This window comes from Chrysemys picta, chromosome 5 (genome assembly GCF_011386835.1).
Source record: "Chrysemys picta bellii isolate R12L10 chromosome 5, ASM1138683v2, whole genome shotgun sequence".
Classification (NCBI taxonomy): Eukaryota; Metazoa; Chordata; order Testudines; family Emydidae; genus Chrysemys; species Chrysemys picta.
The window spans coordinates 128,444,681-128,464,469 of NC_088795.1; the positions used below are offsets into that span (position 1 = coordinate 128,444,681).

The window sequence follows — 19,789 nt, forward strand, 5'->3', positions numbered from 1 at the left end:
TCAGTGGGACCCAGCATTTACTTTTAGCCCTTGCAGGACTGGAGGTATCAGACTTCAGCGTCAGGGGGTTAAATCCTGGCTCAGCTGATGTCAGTGGGCGATTTGCCATTGACTTCAACAGGCCCAGGATTTCATCCGTTATTTTTCTGTATGTGAAAGCTAATTAGCCCCCTTTTCAGAGGTTGAAGCAGTTCTTGTGTAACCCGCACAGTTGGACTCATGGTACCTGGCTTTACAGGTGAATGGGTTAAAAAAAAAGTTCCTATACATTTTTTAAAAACTCTGACACATTTGTAACACAATGTTTGTGTTAAATATGTTGCGTATACAGAATACAGCATACTGTGGTGTGGTGTGGTGTAAAGATTTTATTAGCACTTGTTTTGCGATAAAACTTTTATACCACATCACACGATCATACAGTCCCTGTATATGGGCACATATGTACATACAAATGCATATAAATAAATGGTATATTTCTATATGCATATTAAGTTTATAAAACTCCATTTTATGCTAACACCCACACGTTAGTTACAAATTCATGCTTTTACTCCTCCATCTCTTTCATTAAACACACACACAGGCCATTGCTTCTCCTTCCAATATCTTTAATTAGCTTATTTTCCCACTGCTTGAAAATGACATCACACTTTTTATTTGTAAATGTCTGATAAAGCTTTCACCTTAAAAGGGCTGACTGTACAAAGATTGTCAATACAAAGTTTAAAGACACCACACACAAAAATGACATTTAAGGCCATGTTCAGTTTGCCACACAAACAAAATAACAAGGATGTTCAATATTAAGTCTGGCTTTTCTCTTTGATCCTCAAGTTTTGTGCCTTTAAAAGTGAGGCCCACTTTCTATGCCATAGACTGATGTGTTTGTATATAGATCAAGCTCCTGAATTCAAAGTAGGGTCAGTGGTAGGTAGCTTTTAGCAAGTTCACCGTTCTTTTAAAATGTTCTCTATTTATTTAAAAAAAGGTCAGGCCACATTCTGTCTCACTGGAAAAAAAATGGATTCACATCTGGGTGACTAAGAGCAGACTCTCACTGAACTTATTTAGACATAGGAATGCTTTGTGTTTCCTGTAAGGCACAATACAGCCCTGCATATGAATGGCCCACGTTAGGGTGGAACAGAGTGGGCCCCATCAGGAGCTCAAGGAGGCTCATTGCCTCATAGAGGCAAAACACTGTCTAAAGGGTGAAGTTCACCCATGTGTACAGAGCCAACCCAAAGCCTAGGCAATGCTTAAGTCCCATTCAAGCCCTATTTTCATGGTGTATGCTGGGCTTAAGAGGTTTTGTGCTGGCCTTCTGCATGGGGGTGAATTTCACCTACCCCTTTGGAAGGGAGGGATATGGGGGTTGGTCGTGACATGTATTCACTTCCCAAGCTGAAGTGGGGATGGCCTAGGGCCATAGCTCTGTCCTCCCCACCCCATCTGAGGGAGCTTACACTGCTAGCGGCACCAGTCTCACACAGACCTTATCCCCAGATAAGCACAACTTTGGCCAACATTTTCAAAAGTGACCAGTGGTTCAGGGTGCCTCACTTTTTGATTATCCAACCCGAGGGCCTTTAAAGGAGGCTGATGTTCAGAGGGTAGGAGCTCAGCACTTTGTGAAAATCAGGACCATTAAGATGTCTCAAGTTGGGCACGCAAAATCTCTAGTGACTTCTCAAAATCTTGTCCAGGAACCACAATTGTTCTTGGCTTCTGCACAACCAATATTTTGATGGCGGTGGTGGACTACCTGTGACCGCCTTCATTTTTTTCCTATTACCACCCTCCTCACAACTACACATATGACTAGCATTTTAAAGACCGGAGCTTTGAAGGGCACTTGGTGAAGGCCTACTTCCAAGATGGAAAAGGTAATCCCTCCATTTGGACCAGCTGGCAACATTTTAAAGTTTTTCATTCCATTAAAGAAGATTATGAAGCTCCAGGATGAAAGGGGGCAGAGAGGGTCAATGGGGAATAAGAACTCTATTTGGGATGGAACACAATGACGTATGCTAAATACATTGTCATTTTTGAGTTAAAAGTAATCTATCAGTACCTGTCAGAGATACTGCTGCCATCTTGGCAATGTCATGTGGCAGTCTCTTGTGGTTCACTCAAAGTGGGACCACACAGGAGTGGTGAGTCCACCATACTTTTAAAGCAATAGCAGTAAGGCTATTGCAGCATGTCTGGCATGTGACACCCTGCGGTCCCTGCCTACAGCATCCCAGCCCAGAAAGCGTTGGAAGAACTATCCCCCTTATCTCTGAATTTGGATTTGTGTCGTGCCCTTAACATTGCTTTAATGTGCATTAGCTTTGTGCAGGTTATGGTAACAAAAATACCAAACTTCTCATAGACTTGTATGAGAGGTAGACACAATAGATGGTGACATTTCTGCCACAGCCCTTACAGCCTCTCATGGAAATACCAATCTTCTGACTTCTTATAACATAGTTGATGTACATAGAAACTGCGCATAGACTTTTCTATGTGTGGATGGCTCACCCAGTAAACTGCAGCCATTAGCAAATCTTGGTTAAATCAGTACTTACAACACCCCAGTTACGCACATGGACGCTCATTCACGATGCTCACTGAAACCGAAGGGACCCGTGCACCAGCATCCAAGATCTGAATGTAGTGACTAACTTTATGGCCTTATGGAATCAAAGCCAGTCTGGGTTCCCCTCTAACGGAGTGAAGGTTTGACTTGACAAACCATCTACAGTATGCACACAATAAGGGGTATAATAAGCTGTACTCGTTCCACTCCCATTACAACCAATAGGAATGCAACACAGGGAACAAAGGTACAATACACCCCTCGCTGTGTTATTCCAGAGCCTGTGGGTGCAATTCACACCAGTGCAGAAGGCCCTACCCACCACTTACAGGCTCCAGCCAGTCAGGCGCTGAGCTCTCTAGCCCTGACCAGCAAAGCATTTAAAACGATGCTGATTTTTAAGTATCTGAGTATTCCCATTAACCTCAATGGGTCTGATCTGACGGATACTGAAGCCAATGGAAAATAACCACAGCGCACCAGGCCATATGTTTGCAAAGTTACGTGCTTTGGGGGATCAAGGCCAGAGTACTTGGGCCCTTGCAGGATTGAGCCAGAAGCCCTTAACAGGGGGCTTAATGGGTAGAGAGGGCCTTGTGCAGGCTCCTCTTGCTGTGGTGAATTTCATCTCTACTGAGTGTTTTATGCTCAGAAGCTGCTTTTAGGGATCAAATCATTTGTCCAGACTTGCAATTTTTTTCTCCCCAAAACGCTCAGAGGCAGAAGTCCACTTGATGGGCTCGTGCCTAGGAACATTTCACTTTTAAACCATTTTTTTGGAAAAGGTATTCTTAATTATATCACGGGTCTCCAGTTCACTTCTTATAATGTTAACCACAAAAAAATCAAACCCATTTTTTAAATAAACAGTGAAACAAGTTTTCCTGTGGTCTGAGCTCTTTGTTAATGAGGCCAGGATAACATGGGGTGCAGAGGCAGTGATCAATCCACAGCAAAACTTTCCGAACAGGTTATAAACAGCACAAATAGCAGTTTCTATTGGAAATGATGGCACCTGGAGTGCCAGAGATGCTGCTAGAACAATTACACATGGCTATTGTAAAAATGCATACAAACATATGACTTTCAATTTGGTTAAATAAAGTACTGTTATATGTTACATTGCTTATATTTGGAGCATGGCACCTATAAGAACCTGGAAAAAACCCACAATTCATCTTTATTTTCTTTGATCAAAAATATGTATAGAAATGCCTGTTTTGAGGAAAATATCATATTTTTTTTCTTGTTTAACAAAATAAATTAAATATACATGACTTCTGTTTAAACTCTATATAGAATTACAAAGGTTTTATATTTGTGATTGAATTCATTTCTAGTCCATATAAGTATTTAATACGGTCTTTCTTTCTTTCTTCTTTGTTGTTTTAAATGAAACTGAAATGAGATTGTTTGAATCAACTGCAAAACATTATCTGGAAAGAAAAACCACACACAACCCTAGGTGCATATTTAGCAAATTCATTCTTTCATAAACAGTTATTTTCTCTCTCTTTTCATTTTTAGTTGTTCATTTATTTTTCATTGACACAGTTAATCCAGTAGCTTGTCACTATAAGCCATGAAGATCTGATTGAAAATCACAGCTAGCGGCATCAAAAATGGGCAGCATGTTTTCTTTTCTTGACCTTCAGCAGTTCAGTTATTATTAATTATTATTTCTTAAATATAAATATAAAGTTGCATTGTACAATGTCCTTCCTTCCTTCTTCCTGGCAGTAGCACTGAGTCATAGCATTGGGGTGAGTTGAACATTTTTAAAGATTTCAAGCAGTGCCCCCTTGGGGAACACACAATACCCTTGATTTGCAGAAATGGAACCAGCCAGCTAAGTTATCACCAACTGTCAGGCAAAATTACTGCTGGCGAGATGCATGTGGAGTTTCACATTGTAAATAGAAATGCGTTTTCCAGAAACTCTTCTGCTTATTTTTTCGTTTGGAATTGGGCAATTGAATGTTTCAGTTGATTACAGTCTCCTGGTGCTTTGGCACTACACCTCAGGTACTTCCAAGCTTCAGCCACTCTGAGATAAAGAGCTCTTCTGTACATTCCCAAGGGTAAGACATCTGATAGGCCTTGCACCAAAACAGGTGGCATGTGCTAGAGGCAGGAACTGCAATATCAACTGCAATATCATTGTGTTCTCCTCTTCTTCCTCTGCTTGGCAATGCAACAGGGTCCGTGGTGTTTCATGTCACAGCTTCCTGCCTTATCTTTTGCCATCTTGATTTAGACATACAAGAAGTTTCCATTGTTTTAGATGGCCGCCTTTGTGCTGAGATTGGGAATTCCTTCATTATTCCTCATCTACATCCTAATGGTAATAGTAACAACAACAACAAAAATCTCTTTCTCTCTCTCTCCCTCCTCTGTCCACTTTGCCTTTTGCTGGCAGTGTTAGCTGACTCGAAGCAGTCTGTTCTGAGGTACCGTGAGAAAAAAGCACCAATGAGCTACGGTCTCTGGCTGCCCTTTAACACTGATAATGAATGTGCTGATGCTGGTGAACTTTGCCTTCCACATGTGAGTGCGTGTGAGTGTGGATGTCTGTGTAAATCTTTGGGTACATTTTCGATGCCACAGCTGGGGCCAACGCAGGCCCTTGGGATAGCAAATGCTGCTGGTGGGCTACGTATTCCTCATAGTTTATGGAGGAGATGCAGTCTTTGTCAGGACCCTGGGAGACACAGATCCTGTCTCTGGCCTGAGGTCTGTGCACGGGCACTGCAGCTGGGGGAGAGCAGGGCTTCTTTTTGGCCTGGCAGAGCCACAGGAGGATCGTCCCGAAGATGAAGACCGCTCCAGCGGGGATCCCGATGATCACCGGCCACGGCAGGCTGCTAGCAGAGGACGGGGCCACAGGGGCGCTCGGTGGCTTGGGATCTGGACATCAGGTTTGCATGAGAGAGTGTGTGTGTGTGTGTTACAAGAGGGAAAGGGAGAAATCGAAAGAGTTAATTAAAACCAGGAAAGGGGGATTCAAAACAGATGTTAAGCTAAGGCTGGCTTTTGTATAGTCTGTCTGACAACCCCAGCCATGCCAAATACAAGGGGGACACACCGCCAACATCATAATGTTTTGCTGCTGTTTCTCCTTTGAAAAGCACTGAAAGGGCAAACAAATCAATTTCTTTGGTTTAAGATTGGGGGGGAAGGGGCTAAAAGTTTTTTTTCCCCCAATAATTCATTATGCTTTAGTTCCCCAGTTCTAGTGTCCGCTTCAGAGCCAGTCCAACAGATGGTCTCTCAGCCCCAGCGCTCAGAGATGGAGCTGGCTTCCCTGCCCAGACCGGAAGATGAAACGCAGGCCATGTCAGCTGCCCAGCAATTGGACCTGCATGATCTGGTTACGGAGAGCAGAGGCCTGTCCCATATTTGCCTCTGCCAGACACGTCTCTGTTCATTAAGTCTTAAATATCCCTCTCTAGTAGCAATCCATCTTCCTGTAGCTAATACACACTCAGCAATGCTCAGGCTATGGACTAGGCAGGAGTGGTACCTTGCAGGAGCGGTCTCTTATGTGGGCAGGTTTGGGACAGGAAGAGGCAGGTTAAGTAGCATCCCTCCTGCAGCACCTCTTGGTGCTCTGCTGAGACAAGGGAGGACTAGGACTTTGTGTGGGATTCCCAGGCACTGCAGAACTGAGTGTGTGCACTTGTTCAGGACAAGCCAGGGTTGGGAGTCCCAGCTTCGGGTAAGTAAGAAGAATCCCCTATCAGCCCTCCGCCATGTCTGCGGTTACTATTCGCTTAGACACTGACCCACTGCGAATGGCTCAGGCCCTGATTCACTGCACCCGTACAGGGCCCCCTGAGCAGGATTGAGCCCTTAGTGACAGAGGCTTACATTTTTGTTCTCACCAGAGCAGCTCACTGCACGCAACACTTTATATTTTATAGCACTGTCACCACTGAGAATTTAATTGCAGATAGTCAAGAAATGCAGTTGATTATCCCTCTTACAAACCTCTAGCATCCTGCATTCATGAACATGTTATTCCACTTAAGCCCTAGTGAGACAGGACGAAATGGCACTGTTCAGAATCAGAGCCACACTCCCAAATTTCAGGGTTTAGGTTCCGGCCCACTTTGCATAATAGTAGACTTTGTATAATATGCATCCAGGACTCAATTAGTGGTGCTGTGGGAAACGCAACTTTGCATTACCTAATTTAGGCACATGCCAGTGTCCATTCCTAGTTACAAAAGCACCTGAGGATGTGCTGAACTGTAAACCTGTGCTTAATCCCATTGTCTTCAATAGCACTTACACATGTGTAAGTGCCGTGCTGAATAGGGATCGACTTAAGCACATGCTGAAAGCTGAGTCACTTTGCTGAATCAGGGCCTTCAGGGCCAGATTTTTAACGGTATCTAGGCACCTAAAGAGGCAGATAGGTCCTTGGTGGGGTGTTCAAAAAGCACCTAGGTGCCTAACTCCCATAGGGACCTGGGTGACGAGGGGCTTTTGGAAATTCTGCTAAGCGGTTATCTGCAGCTGTAGCTACCTACATAACTTTAAACATTTGGCCCTAAGGTACCAGAGCTCAGATAACGTGACGAGAGGTGCCATATAAAAATCTGAGATGACACATACAAGATAATTTGTGAATTCGCAATCATAAGCTTGTACTCTCCTGTACACTATTTTCAGATGTGTGTAATTTTCTTTCCAAGCCAAACTTCTTTAAAGAAGTCAATGACTTTTTTTTTTTCCATTGAGGCCTAAATCTAGTGTTAGTTTGAAATAATACACGTAGAGCTTGTTTTGTTTTAGTTATTTCAGTGCGGAAAAAATCCCATCAGAAAAACATCATTTTTTTTTTTAAAATGCTTAATGTATACAATAGGACCACATTTCCACCACTTCTTTTCCTCTCCTCTCTTCTCTGAGCTGCGATGGCTCCGCAGGGCGGAGGGGAGGAAAAGCAAGGCCGATTTCTTTTTGTCACTAAAGCCAGCAGAGTCTGGATTATAAAATGACTTTTCGGAGCAGAAAGAGGGCAAAAGGGACAACGAAGAAGTTAGACGGGAAGCCCTAGAATGCTCCTGTGCTGCAGGTCTCAGCCACAGAGCAGAGCACAAGCAAAGAGGCAAGCCGTTCTGAGCTCTGCACTACAGCTCCCAGGGGATCATCAAATGAGAAATTAACAAGCCTGGCACATTCTCCTTCCCACCCATTCTTCTCCTGTGGCTGTGATCGTTACACTGTTTTCATTCTTCTCTGTTTATTGGCTTGTTTCATTGTTTCCTTTTACCAACAAACCAATTAAAAAAAACAAACGGGGAGGGGAGGGGGCCTGGGCTCACTTTACAGGATGTTGCACAGACGGCATCACAATACGACTTCCCCGCCCTGCTCCAGCACAAAAGCAGATCAGGCATTTTCCAACCCGGTTATTTAACCTTGCCGGAGCTGTTATTTATGCACAAGGAGGCTCAGGGTGGAGATCGACTCAGACACACCCCGGGCAGTAGAAAAATCAGCATAATCTGGCCACTCACGACAGCTCGCCAGATCCCGAGCTGTGTAAATCAGTGACGCTCCACTGAGGTCAATGGAGCAAAGCTAATTTATACCAGCTGAGGATCTGGATCCGCGATTGCAAGGATGCTGGCCCAGGACAGTTTAGAAGGAAAGTTCCAGCCACCCCACACTCACCTGGCAATACCGTGAGGAAAGCACTGCGGAAGCTGTATCCCATTGTGTTTGCCCCTAGGCAGATGTACATCCCAGCGTCCTCCTCTTTGGCTCGTGTGATCATCAGTTTGTTTAAGTAGGAGCCGTCCGGACGGGACCAGACCTCCCCAGTGGGGAGCACGACAAACTTCTGCCCCCCGACGTCAATGGTGGAGTTGTACTTGTTCTCTGTGCCGTACTCCACCCTTTTCAGCCACTGGATGACGGGCTTGACGTCGCTGCGGACCTTGCACTGGAACGACGTGGTCCCGCCATAGTCCACGGTAGTGTTCACAGGGTGCGTTCCCGTGAGAATGGGTTTGGACCGAGTCCTCTCTGCAAACAAATACAACACGTGATGAAAAATAAATGGTGCTCCTCAATCCGATTTCTGATTGTTCAAATACGGATGCTGCAAACCTCTCTGTCTGTGCTGAGGAATCAGGCCCTAGAAATCTCATCTAAGAGGTATTTTCCATCTCTCCTCTGATCCTATTATCCCAGCTACCTACTGAGCGAGGGGCATTGGTATTCAGCCACCCAAGCCTCACAAGTGTTACAGGGAGTCACACAGTTCAACCCCAGAACTAACTAGTTTCCCTCCTGCTTTAAAGAGAACTCTAAACTGTCTCTCAACGGTAACACAAGTTCAGTTTATAAAGCTGCATTTCCCGGGTTGCATGCATAGGACTAGACATTGCAGGTGTTCAATAATGGAGGGAGTGGGGAAAAGAGAAGACACCAAGCAGCCTTCCCTAGGGTTACCATATTTTGAGCCTCCCAAAGGAGGACACTCCACGGGCCCGCCCCCGCCCCAACTCCGCCCCCTCCCCAAAGTCTCCGCCCCCTCCCCTGCTTCCCGCGAACATTTGAGTCGCGGGAAGCCTGAAGCAGGTAAGGGGGAGTGTGGGGGGAGGAGGCGCGGCCCAGGCTGGGCCCGGCCCCCGGCCGACCACCCCCGGCCCGCCCAGCACTGCAGTCCCCGGCCCGGCCCCCAGGCCCCCAGCACCGCACTGCCGGTCCCCAGCCCGTCCCCCGGCCCTGCCGGCCCGTCCCCCGAGCCCCCGGCCCGGTCTGGCACTGTCGGAGCCCCCGGCCGCGCCCCGCCGGAGCCCCCGAGCCCCCGCCGGAGCCCCCAAGCCCCGGGCCCGGCCCCGCCGGAGCCCCCGCCGGAGTTCCCGAGCCCCGGGCCCGGCCCCGCCGGAGCCCCCGAGCCCCCGCCGGAGTCCCCGAGCCCCGGGCCCGGCCCCGGAGCCCCCAGCCCGGTCCGGCCCCGCTCCGCCAGCCCGTCCCGGCCCCCGTCCCGGCCCCCCCGATTTTCCCGGACATGTCCAGCTTTTTGGGCTTTCCCCCCGGACGGGGATTTGGAGCCCAAAAAACCGGACATGTCCGGGAAAATCCGGACGTATGGTAACCCTACCTTCCCCCCACTTTGTACTGTGCATTCAAGGTTCTGGCCCATGTGAAGTCCCTGTGCTCTCTTGAGTGCAAGAACTGTCCCCTGCTACTCCCCCTCAGGGCGCTGATTATCCCAAAAAGGAGAGGCAAGGAGGAGGATGGGCCACACCCCCATTGCTGAGGCTGGCCAGTGTAGCTGAATGGCCACAGAGGTGAAGGCAGGTTGCATGCTCGGCAGGGGTGCTGCAGCAGCTGCTGTCCTGACTGCATCCTGAGCATGGATTGCAGCTTTGTAGGAGCAGCATTTCCCAGAGCAGGGCACAGTTGCCAACTTTCACGTGGTAAATAAGCATCCCGACTTTCAGAATAATCAAGCTAATCCCACTTCAAAACAAGGCCAAAACAAGCCAATCCCTAAGAACCCCAACACTCTATGTGACTAGATCCGCCCGGCATGCAGTCTGGGACTGTGGTGGGCCTGCTGTACACTCCTGACTCTCTCCGCCCCTTGCCCCCCCCTTGCCCCTGCTTGCTGGGAGCTGTTCAAAAAAAAGAAGCAACAAGCTACAAGCCAAACAAGCAACAAGCTACAAGCCAAACAAGCAACAAGCTACAAGCCAAAAACTAGCCAACAAGCAACTCACAAGCCAATTAAGACAAAAAACAAGCCCAATTTCTCCATTTTTTTCGTGGGTTTGGCATGTCTGCCACAGAGGCACAGTGCACAGGCCTCTGCTTCACGGTGCACTTTGACCCTCCGGGGTATAACACATGCAGCGTTATTCTCTGAATCTGGAACAGGGCAAGTAAGTGTCCTGAGCCAGGGTGAAAAAGGGCAAACCACAGGGACACTTTCCTGCCAGTATTCCAGAAAGAAATTCAGGGAACCCTGCAGGATAGTGTAGCAAGGGTGGCAACCTAAACTGACTGTTATGGCAAAAGTGCCCCTGGCATTAATCACGATGCTGGCCCATCGTATCACCAGGCTAGCTCCCTGCTAGGGCAGCTATATGTAATGTTAGGATGTTTCCATAGGGCAGTCCTGCATGTTCCCTGCTAGATCTGTAGGAAATTGTGTGCTTTAGCCACGGGGACCTACTGTGAGTCAACGGGAGAGTCACAGGTCCAGGCTGTTGCTAGCTCAGTATGGGTATGACAAGAGAGGGAAAGGAACATTCCCTCTCCTTGCACAGGGCAATCCCTATCTCTCCAAAAGCCCCCTAGACTTACCAAAGAAGATGGGACAAGGTCACTCCACTTTCCGCACTAGCCAGCTGACGGTGGGGAGTGCAGGGTGGGTGCATTCTGTTAATGGGTGCAGCAATTGCCACTCAGGGGCATGCTTCCTGCAGTGCTCTGGGAGGCATGCTTCATCACTGGGGCTGGCAAAATGCCTGTGGGAATCTGATGCTGATGGGGAGTCCTCCATCTTTCCCCCACTTTCCTGGCTCAGGGAGGCTTACACACCAAGTTTTAAGCCCAGAGATGTTAGGGGTGGGAAAGACCTCCTAAGTCAAGTACTTCACTTCTACCTGCATTAACTCTTACTTCATCTAGTCCAGGGGTTGGCAACCTTTCAGAAGTGGTGTGCTGAGTCTTCATTTATTCACTCTAATTTAAGGTTTTGCGTGCCAGTAATACATTTTAACGTTTTTCTAAGGTCTCTTTCTATAAGTCTATACTATATAACTAAACTATTGTTGTATGTAAAGTAAATAAGGTTTTTAAAATGCTTAAGAAGCTTCATTTAAAATTAAATTAAAATGCAGAGCCCCCTCAGATCGGTGACCAGGACCCAGGCAGCATGCGTGTTACTGAAAATCAGCTCAAGCGCTGCCTTTGGCATGCGTGCCATAGGTTGCCTACCCCGGTCTAATTGCAAATGTGCTAAGCATGGAGAAGTCACCACTTCCCATGCTGTTTCCTGAGGAGAACTCCACAGCCATCTTGCTTCCCTACCCAGCAGGGAAACCTTCTCTGTCCTCTGACCATCTCACCTCAGGAACACTCCCAGATTCCCATGATGGCCGGGAAGCAAGATACCATGATAGAAAATCAAACCCAGGGCTCCCGAAGAGCATTAAGACTAGCTCACCAGACCAGCCTATTATTATTATTTATTATTACTAGAAGTCAGCGGCCTCAGGCAGAGACCCCATTTTGTCAGGCACTGTAAAAGATGCTGAATAAATTCCAATTTCACATCTGAAAGTCAGTATTTACCACAGTTTTCAGAATAGCAGCCATGTTAGTCTATTTCCGTAAAAAGAACAGGAGCACTTGTGGCACCTTAGAGACGAACAAATTTATTTGAGCATAAGCTTTCGTGGGCTACAGCCCACTTCATCGGATGCATCCGATGAAGTGGGCTGTAGCCCACGAAAGCTTATGCTCAAATAAATTTGTTCATCTCTAAGGTGCCACAAGTACTCCTAGTATTTACCACCTGTTTCTGGAAGGTGGTATCTGAAGTACCATAGATTTCCCTCTTCTAGGTGCAGGGAGACACTGTGGTGTCTCAGATATCACCGTGTTGTAGCTGCTGGCAAATGCTGACTTTTTAATGGAAACCACTGTTGGGCTGGGTGTGTAAAGAACCAGTTCCCAGTATCACTGGGCAGGCATTGAGGTGGGAGGAAGGAACAATGTTCCATACTTCGAAGAATCAGGATAGGATGTACAGGAGGCTATCGGCACCGAGACCCCAAAGACATGCTCAGGGAAAGTCAGCCAGCGTGACAGAAATGTCACATTCTCAAGAGAACATACATGAGGAACACATCAGCAGGGATCGAAGCTGGAAAGTTCTAGACTCCGATAAGCAGGTGAGACTGAAAAGTGGAGGCTTACGGGGGAAAAAAGATTTAAGGGAGGAAATTTAATAAAACCTGAAACGTGCCCTGGCATGTTATTAAAATAGGAAGAAGCCTGTGAAAATGCTTTAATACTCTTATCGCTTCGGTTCTATTGCCCCTTTGGTTGCTGTTTTTGTTCCTAGCCAGAAAATGCTAATGAAAACAAAGGTTACATATGTCTGTAGGTTGATAAAAACCAAGATAAACGGGACTACTCTCTGACACAGAAAAGGGTTTGTTCCTGGTGCCGTCTGGTTTTGATGAAGTGAAAATGCCACAACTGACATTAGGATGGGACTTGATTCATTTCCTTGTCTCTGCTCCTGGTTTTAGTGTAAACACATGTTTTTACTGTCTCCACACAGCTGCATTTTTATCGATACCAGATGTCCAGCAGGTTTGTGCATTCAGAGCACAACAGAACTCCCCACATATGCTTTTAATTCCTGTTATTCTAGAGAAAGGGAGTTATCAGAGCAGATTTCACACCGGGATAAACTTTATCATGCTAAAACACATGCACTAACACACAAACAACATGCTTTCCATGTGTCATGTGTTGCTTTATGGTCTTCCATGCCCCTGCTCCTGACTAATCAAAGATATTTGATCTTCCCTCTCACAGCCTTTCTCCTCCTCTTTCTTGAGCTTGCAGCATCAATCATTTCCATGGCAACATACTAGGCTAGCATAAACATAGCATAAACTTAGGAATAGAAGCCCTTCCTCACTTAGTTTGAGTAGCTTCCCCAATATAATTACTTTCAAATATAATAAGACAGGAAATTAGAGCCACAGAATCCTCTATAGGGTTAAATACAGAGAACAGCAATCTAGTTCATTCCACTGCCACAGCAGGACAATCCCCTATGGCATGTGCCTTAAGGGCCAGATTTATAGAAGTACTTAGGTGCTAAAGATGCAAGATAGATGCCTAGTGGGATTTTCAAAGTGCCTAGGTGGTGCCTAACTCCCAATGGGTGCCTGAAGTCAGTGCCTCAGAGTTAGGCATCTAGGCACTTTTGAAAATCCCAGTCGGCATCTGTCTGTAACTTTAGGTTCCTAAATACCTTTAAAAATCTGGCCCTAAATGCTTTGTCTAGTTAATTTTTAATGACTTTAGTGATGGGACTTTTATCACTTTTCTTGGGAGACTGCTCTATGACTCAACAGAATGCTTTTCTCTGATATCCAGCCTAATTTTTCCATTGATTAACTTCATCCCATTATCTCTGTAGTAGCCACCCTAAACTATTTTTCTTCAAACACATTAAAGGCCTTATCCAACCCACGATGAAGTCAACAGAACAACTCCCAATGGCTCTTAGACCCTAAAAGTGGGACTCCCTGGTCCACAAAGTGACTGTCTATAGTCTGAAATCGCACTTACTTTTTTTGGCAGGCATATCACCTTGTGAGCACACATACCATCACTGTCACCATTAGTTCTCTCTCTAGATAGTAGTTTTTCCCGAGTACCTCCCTGCTACTCTGGGAGTTGCTCTCACCAGACATACTAGCCTGCATTTATCAGGATGTATCACATTTTATTATTTCCTGCCCATGTTTCTGACCTCTCTATTAGAGACTCTGAAGAATTGTTTCTCTGTCTGCGCTGAAGTTTGCAACACCTCCCCGTTTAGTGTAATCTGGGAATTCAGTTTCTGGCATTGCACACAGCTCTTGGTACAAGGTTCTATTTATTCAAGTCAGCCCGCTTGTAAAAGCCCCTCCCTAATAACCCACTCAGCCCAGAGGCAGCACTCACGGATGACTTCAACTTTATATGTCGCATTGATTTCTCCAACTTTGTTAAACACTCGGCAAGTGTATTTCCCACTGTCCTCAGGCTTTAAGTTCTTCAAATTCAATGTCCACTTCTTCTTCTTGTTCTCCCCAATCTCCTGAGGTGTGAGGGGCTTATTGTCCTTTAGCCAGGTGATGTCAGGCCTAGGGTTCCCACTGGCAACACACTTCAGGCGGACTGAGCTTCCTACAGGCCGTGCAATCACCCTCCGTCGCATCTTGGCAGGTTGCGTGAATCTGGGCCGGGCTGCAAAGGACACAAAGGGTTGATTACATTAAGCAAGGTGCATGATGGACCATCCAACCAGAGCACTGCACTGCTGTCTATAGGGCCTGCCGGCATTGTTTCTGAGACACCCTACTCCAAATGTGCAAGAAATGCCCAAGTATCACTACTGCATACACTGGTCCAGTGTGGTTCCTTCATAAAAATAAGTACTACATAGGTTCATAGATTTTAGGGTCAGAAGGGACCATTTCATTCACTGGTTTGAATTCCTACATAAGACAGGCCACAGAATTTTACTCTATAATTATGGCAATTGATTATAGCGATGTCATAAAATAATACCAGAGTCACCTGTATCTCAGGGCAGAATTTGGCCTCATAGTTTCCCTTAGCACTATGGCCACCTTTCAGGACACAGCTATAGAATTCTATGCTTTGCATTTCTTGGGTTCGGCCATGACCAGAAGCAGAATACAGAATTCTATAAGGTTGATTGTTCTTCTGGTCTACTTCTGATCATCCAGAGAGGAGATAATCACCCTCCACACCTGGTTTTAATGGGACTTGAGAGTGCTCAGCAACTCCCCAAATGTGGCCAAATGCCGCAGAGAGTCAGAGAAATTGTACAAGGAACCTGCTCTCTCTGTAACTTGAAGCCAATTTTACAAGGTCCAGAGGTTCAGATTGTCCAGATGAGCAGGCAGAGTTCTGAGTGTTGATCTGAACTGAACTTTCTGAGATTCATCCAGCATTCATTTATGAAAAATTCATAGTAAAAAGCACTCTCATTCAAAAAATCCCCATGAAAAGGTTAGGGAGAGCTACTCATCCAAATGACAGGTGAGCAGAAACATGGCGCAAGGCTGTTCCGTTCCAACAGTATCTGGAAGACTCAGCAATGGGTAATGGGTTCTGCTGCAACCTTGTCTCCTCAGGGAAGCACAGGTTCTCAAGTGGAAGCTCACAATGGGCCAAATCCTGATCTCACAAAAGTCAACAGGAAGTGCAGGATTTACAAAAGCAAAGAAGGGAATTAGGCGCTCAGTTCCTACTGACTTTTAATGACATAATTTCAATTATTCATTAAATTCCACAACAGAATTTCAGAGGAAAAAGGGAGTGGGGTAATATTATCCACATGGCTTTCATAGCTTTGCACTGTGTCCTTTCTTGTAAAATAACTGGATGGCCTGATTTACCAATATGATTAAAAAAAAATCTATTGAAAAGCTCTTAAAAATTGCTACAGTGGAATACGGCAGTTTCAAGGCCAGAACCTTGTCTAACAGTGGCCTGTAATGAACGATTCAGAAGAAGGTATAAATCTCCCACAATTACTCTCATTATGCAATACTACACCCGGGGCATTTCTTAGCGCAATCTCCTGCCAAGCCTACTTCCACTTCCTCCTCTTCAGCCTACCTAACTCCCACCTGGCAATCCTCCAATCTATCCAAAACACTCCAGCCAAACTCACCTTCCTCTCTCACTACTGTGACCCTGCCAGTCCCATCTCAGATTCCAGTTAGTGGCTCCCTGTCAGACTCAAACTCCTTTCCCTCACTATTCCTCTACACAGCTCTGCCCCGTTACATCTTGTGTCTTGCCTCCCCTAAATCTCTCACTCAGGCCCAGAGCAAAGCCCCTTTTGCACTTTCTCACTTGCTGTCTCCTGTGCTGGATGTATCCTCTGTGATCCTTTCCTCCTTCAAACACCCTCCTCCAAGCCCCCTTCCTTTCTCCATGTCTCCAATGACCCACCCTCCCCCACCAGCCTAATGAAATCTAAATTAATAGCTCTTCCTCCCAGCCCCAAAGGGAGCTGACAAGCTGCATGCCTTGCCTTCAGTGCAACCTTATAACCTTCCTTCGTGTAACACCCCTTCCCTTCCTTCCTGTCACCTGCTAGGCCGCTGCCATCTCTCCTGGCACCCTGTCGTGATGTGTCTCACCTAGCACGTAAGGGCCTTGAGGCAGGAGCTGCATCTTTAATTCTATCTGTAAAGAGCCATGCAAATATTGAATAGGTGGATGTGACTGGCCTTCTCTATGACACACTGGGGCAGGTTGGTTGCACCGATTAGCCACTGGCCCACATTGTTGGGGAATGTGTCACAGCAGCAGAACAGCTGTGGGAACGCCAAGAAAGCTGTGCTGGAGGTGCTCTCTCTGAGCTCCCCAGTGCACAGGGAGAGTCTCACTACACTTGCTAAGGGGGTGCAGCAGGCTCCCTGACTGTGCATCCAGCCAGCTCTGTTCTCCAGTGCACAGGTGTGGTGGGGCCATGGCCCATGAGGTGTCCGTAGGGCCACAAGCCGCGAGCAGTCCCTGTGCTCAGGAGAGCACAAGCACTGGTATATGAAGGGAGAAACTCCCCCTGAAGTCTCCACCTCCACGTACAATCTGGCTCATTATGAATGAGCTGCTCACTCTAGTGCTTTTTGTGGCTTCACAGGAGTGGCAAAAATTACAGCCTGAGCTCTGTTGGAGGCTGGTTTATGGCCATTGTGCCACTCCTGCTCCGTCCCCTCACCACTTGGGAGTGGGATAGGCTGGCGTGCAGCTCCCCGGGCGTGAGGATGTTGGCGCGCAGGCCTCACACACTTGAGGAAAAGAAGCCGGACCCCTCACAGATCTGTGTGTGTGTCACACACACTGGCCTCAGACCCAGCCACGCTCTCTGGGAAGGAGGCTGCCCATGGCGCTTCTTCTCTTCAAGGCCCTTTCTTATGTGAGCAGCCGCCCTCCTCTCACAGCCCCCCGGCTGTCATTTTGGATCTCCGCCATGTCATGTTATTTCAAACCCTGGTGCAGAAATGCTTCACTCTCCACGCAGGGGCTTTCATGTGTAACCTAATGAACCGGAGCAACTCCAGCACTGAATGTACTACCAGCGACAGCTGGGGCGGTTAGAGTCACATGCTAGCCCATTCCATAGGTTTCCGTGTGTAAATTGCTGGGTATTCCCTTGATCATCTCCTGAAACCAGAGGCCTCCTATCTAGTAAAAACAATCACACTCCCAGAGAGATAATTAACCCATTCAGCACCACGCACTGGGAGCGCTCGAAACCATGAGCCACTGTCCTGGAGACAAATGCCAATAGGACCACAGGGTGCTTTCATTATGGATGTGGAGTGTCTGTCTATGAGCCACAGAAGTGGTTAACATCCAGCAGTGAAATGGATCTAAATGGTTATCTTTTAACAAGGCAATAATTTACTCCGTGCACATGAACTGAAGCCCATGTAAGGGTAGATTTTCGCTGGATGGGATTTCTACACTAGCATTAGCACTTCACAGTGCAGGTCCAGAACAGGCACATTCACTAATACTTTTTGTACTGACCGATGAGTCACATCACTGACTTTAAATCTTGGAACTTCATGTGTAACAGCCCATACCTGCCCTCTGCTTGCAATAGGGTTTGTTTCCCCACCTAGTCCCTGCACAGGGACAATATTGTAAAACAGGGTCGGCATTTTCCTCACTACAGTCAGGTCAACAACAGCTCAGTTTGCTTTCACTCTATCTCATCCCTCAAGAACTTTTGTTTGGAGTCCTGTGTTCACCCCTCTGACAATCCCTCTCTGAGACATGGCAATCTACAGGTAAAATAATACTTTTTCAGGCGTTTCCCCCCCTTTTTCTTTTAGAAGGTTAAGTGATTACTGTGGCCTCAAAAGCTGCTCCATCCTGTGTGTGATACACTGAAACCAGATCCCATTTACACAGTCCTGAAAGGTTTCCTTGACAAAAGCTTGAATTGGGCAAGTTCAGAGAGGCCAGTTGACAAAAGGAGAGAGAGAGAGACGCACACACAGAGAAGAAAGAGCGAGACAGAGCGAGCGTGAGGGAGTGAGAGGCCGGGAGCACTGTGAGCTTGCATTTACTAAATGGCATCCAAAATCTGTATCATCTACTGAAGATTTGCTTGCTGAACTGCTAGAGGACCCTTTTGCAGTGTGAGGGAGACCCTGGCGCATGCCTATCTGGAATGCACCAGGTTGCAGCCCCTTTTCCGGCTCCTCCAGAACCTTTTGTTGAGGTTCTGTCTGCACTTTTCCCCACTCCTCTTCATATTCGCACACCCCGTTTGTGGCCCCATGAAGGCGAGACTTCCTCATCAACCTCCTCCTGGCACTGGCCAAAGTGGCCATCTACAACACCAGGAGGAGGATGCTGGATGGGGAGGTGCTCTGTTCTGTTCCTCCCTTGTCTCACGTATCATGTTCCTCTGAGCGGCGTCCGCTGGCTCCCTAGACAGCTCTGAGGAGCAGCGGATGCTATCCGGGGTTCTCTGCTCGGTGTCCCCTTCTGGATCCCTAGTTTTGAACCTATGATCCCCACTCCCAACCCTGTTATTCCTTAGTTGTCCCCCATCATCAGTTGAGTCCCGGGTTCAGTAGCTCCTCCCCAAGGGTTGGGGGAGGGGCCTTTAGAGCCAGAGGACCCCATTACAAAGTGCCTCTATGTTATTTAGACTTTGCATGACTGTTCTCCCACACACCTTTCGGAGTTTGCTTTGTAAACTCCAAGAGCTGCACTTTGCTACAGTATAAACTATGCCATATGCAAGCGTGAGGGAAACACAAACTGACTGTGTCAAAGGGACAGTGTGTGCAGGTCTCCTGCTCTAACGCTGTTTATTACGAAGATTTATTCGGTGTAATTAAAATTAAATAATTAATGGCAAAATGTCAAGCAAAAACTTGGTAGGAAGCAGTTTAACAAATTCCTTTCCTTGAGGAATATCTCACAGATGGATGGATAAATCTCAGAGGTGCCTGTCGCATCCCCTTAACAGATGAGAATTAACGCAGTGGTTGCAGAAATGTCCAATTTATCGTGATTGTCCACAATTACCTCTAGAGGGCACTTCTGCCACAGAGCTCAACTTCTGGCTCACGCCCCTTACGGGATTGAGGTCTGAAGACAGGTCTGCGTTTGCTTTTTTTCATGTGATATGTGCAAAAGCTGTCCTGTGAGATTTCTAGAAGTGTGGAATAGCTGAATCTTCCCTCCTTTCTCTATAAAAATCTGCCATCTTCTCTCAAAATTACATCCCTCTTCATCAGCTTCCCAGGACAAAACAAGCACTGGCTCCTGGACCCTGTCTGCAGTCCTGTGCAAAAGAGATGCTAGCACTGTCCACATAATAATGTAATTAACTGCCCAGTGTTTATGGGCATCACTGCTCTCTCCTGGTAA

General features: G+C 46.8%; 1 protein-coding gene across 6 annotated transcripts in view; it reads right to left on the reverse strand.

Annotated features, from left to right (window-relative positions):
* Positions 1–594: 594 nt before the first annotated feature.
* The window catches only part of FGFRL1 (fibroblast growth factor receptor like 1), a 246,704-nt gene continuing 227,509 nt past the window's right edge, over positions 595–19,789 (reverse strand). For all 6 annotated transcript variants that reach the window (XM_005292428.5, XM_042855566.2, XM_065597216.1 and 3 more), the window contains 3 exons: positions 14,312–14,596; positions 8,273–8,626; positions 595–5,494 (listed from right to left, as the gene is read on the reverse strand). In XM_005292428.5, the coding sequence (XP_005292485.1) occupies positions 5,085–5,494; positions 8,273–8,626; positions 14,312–14,596 (1,049 nt within the window). In that variant the 3' untranslated portion in view covers positions 595–5,084. The remainder of the gene's footprint in view (positions 5,495–8,272; positions 8,627–14,311; positions 14,597–19,789) is intronic.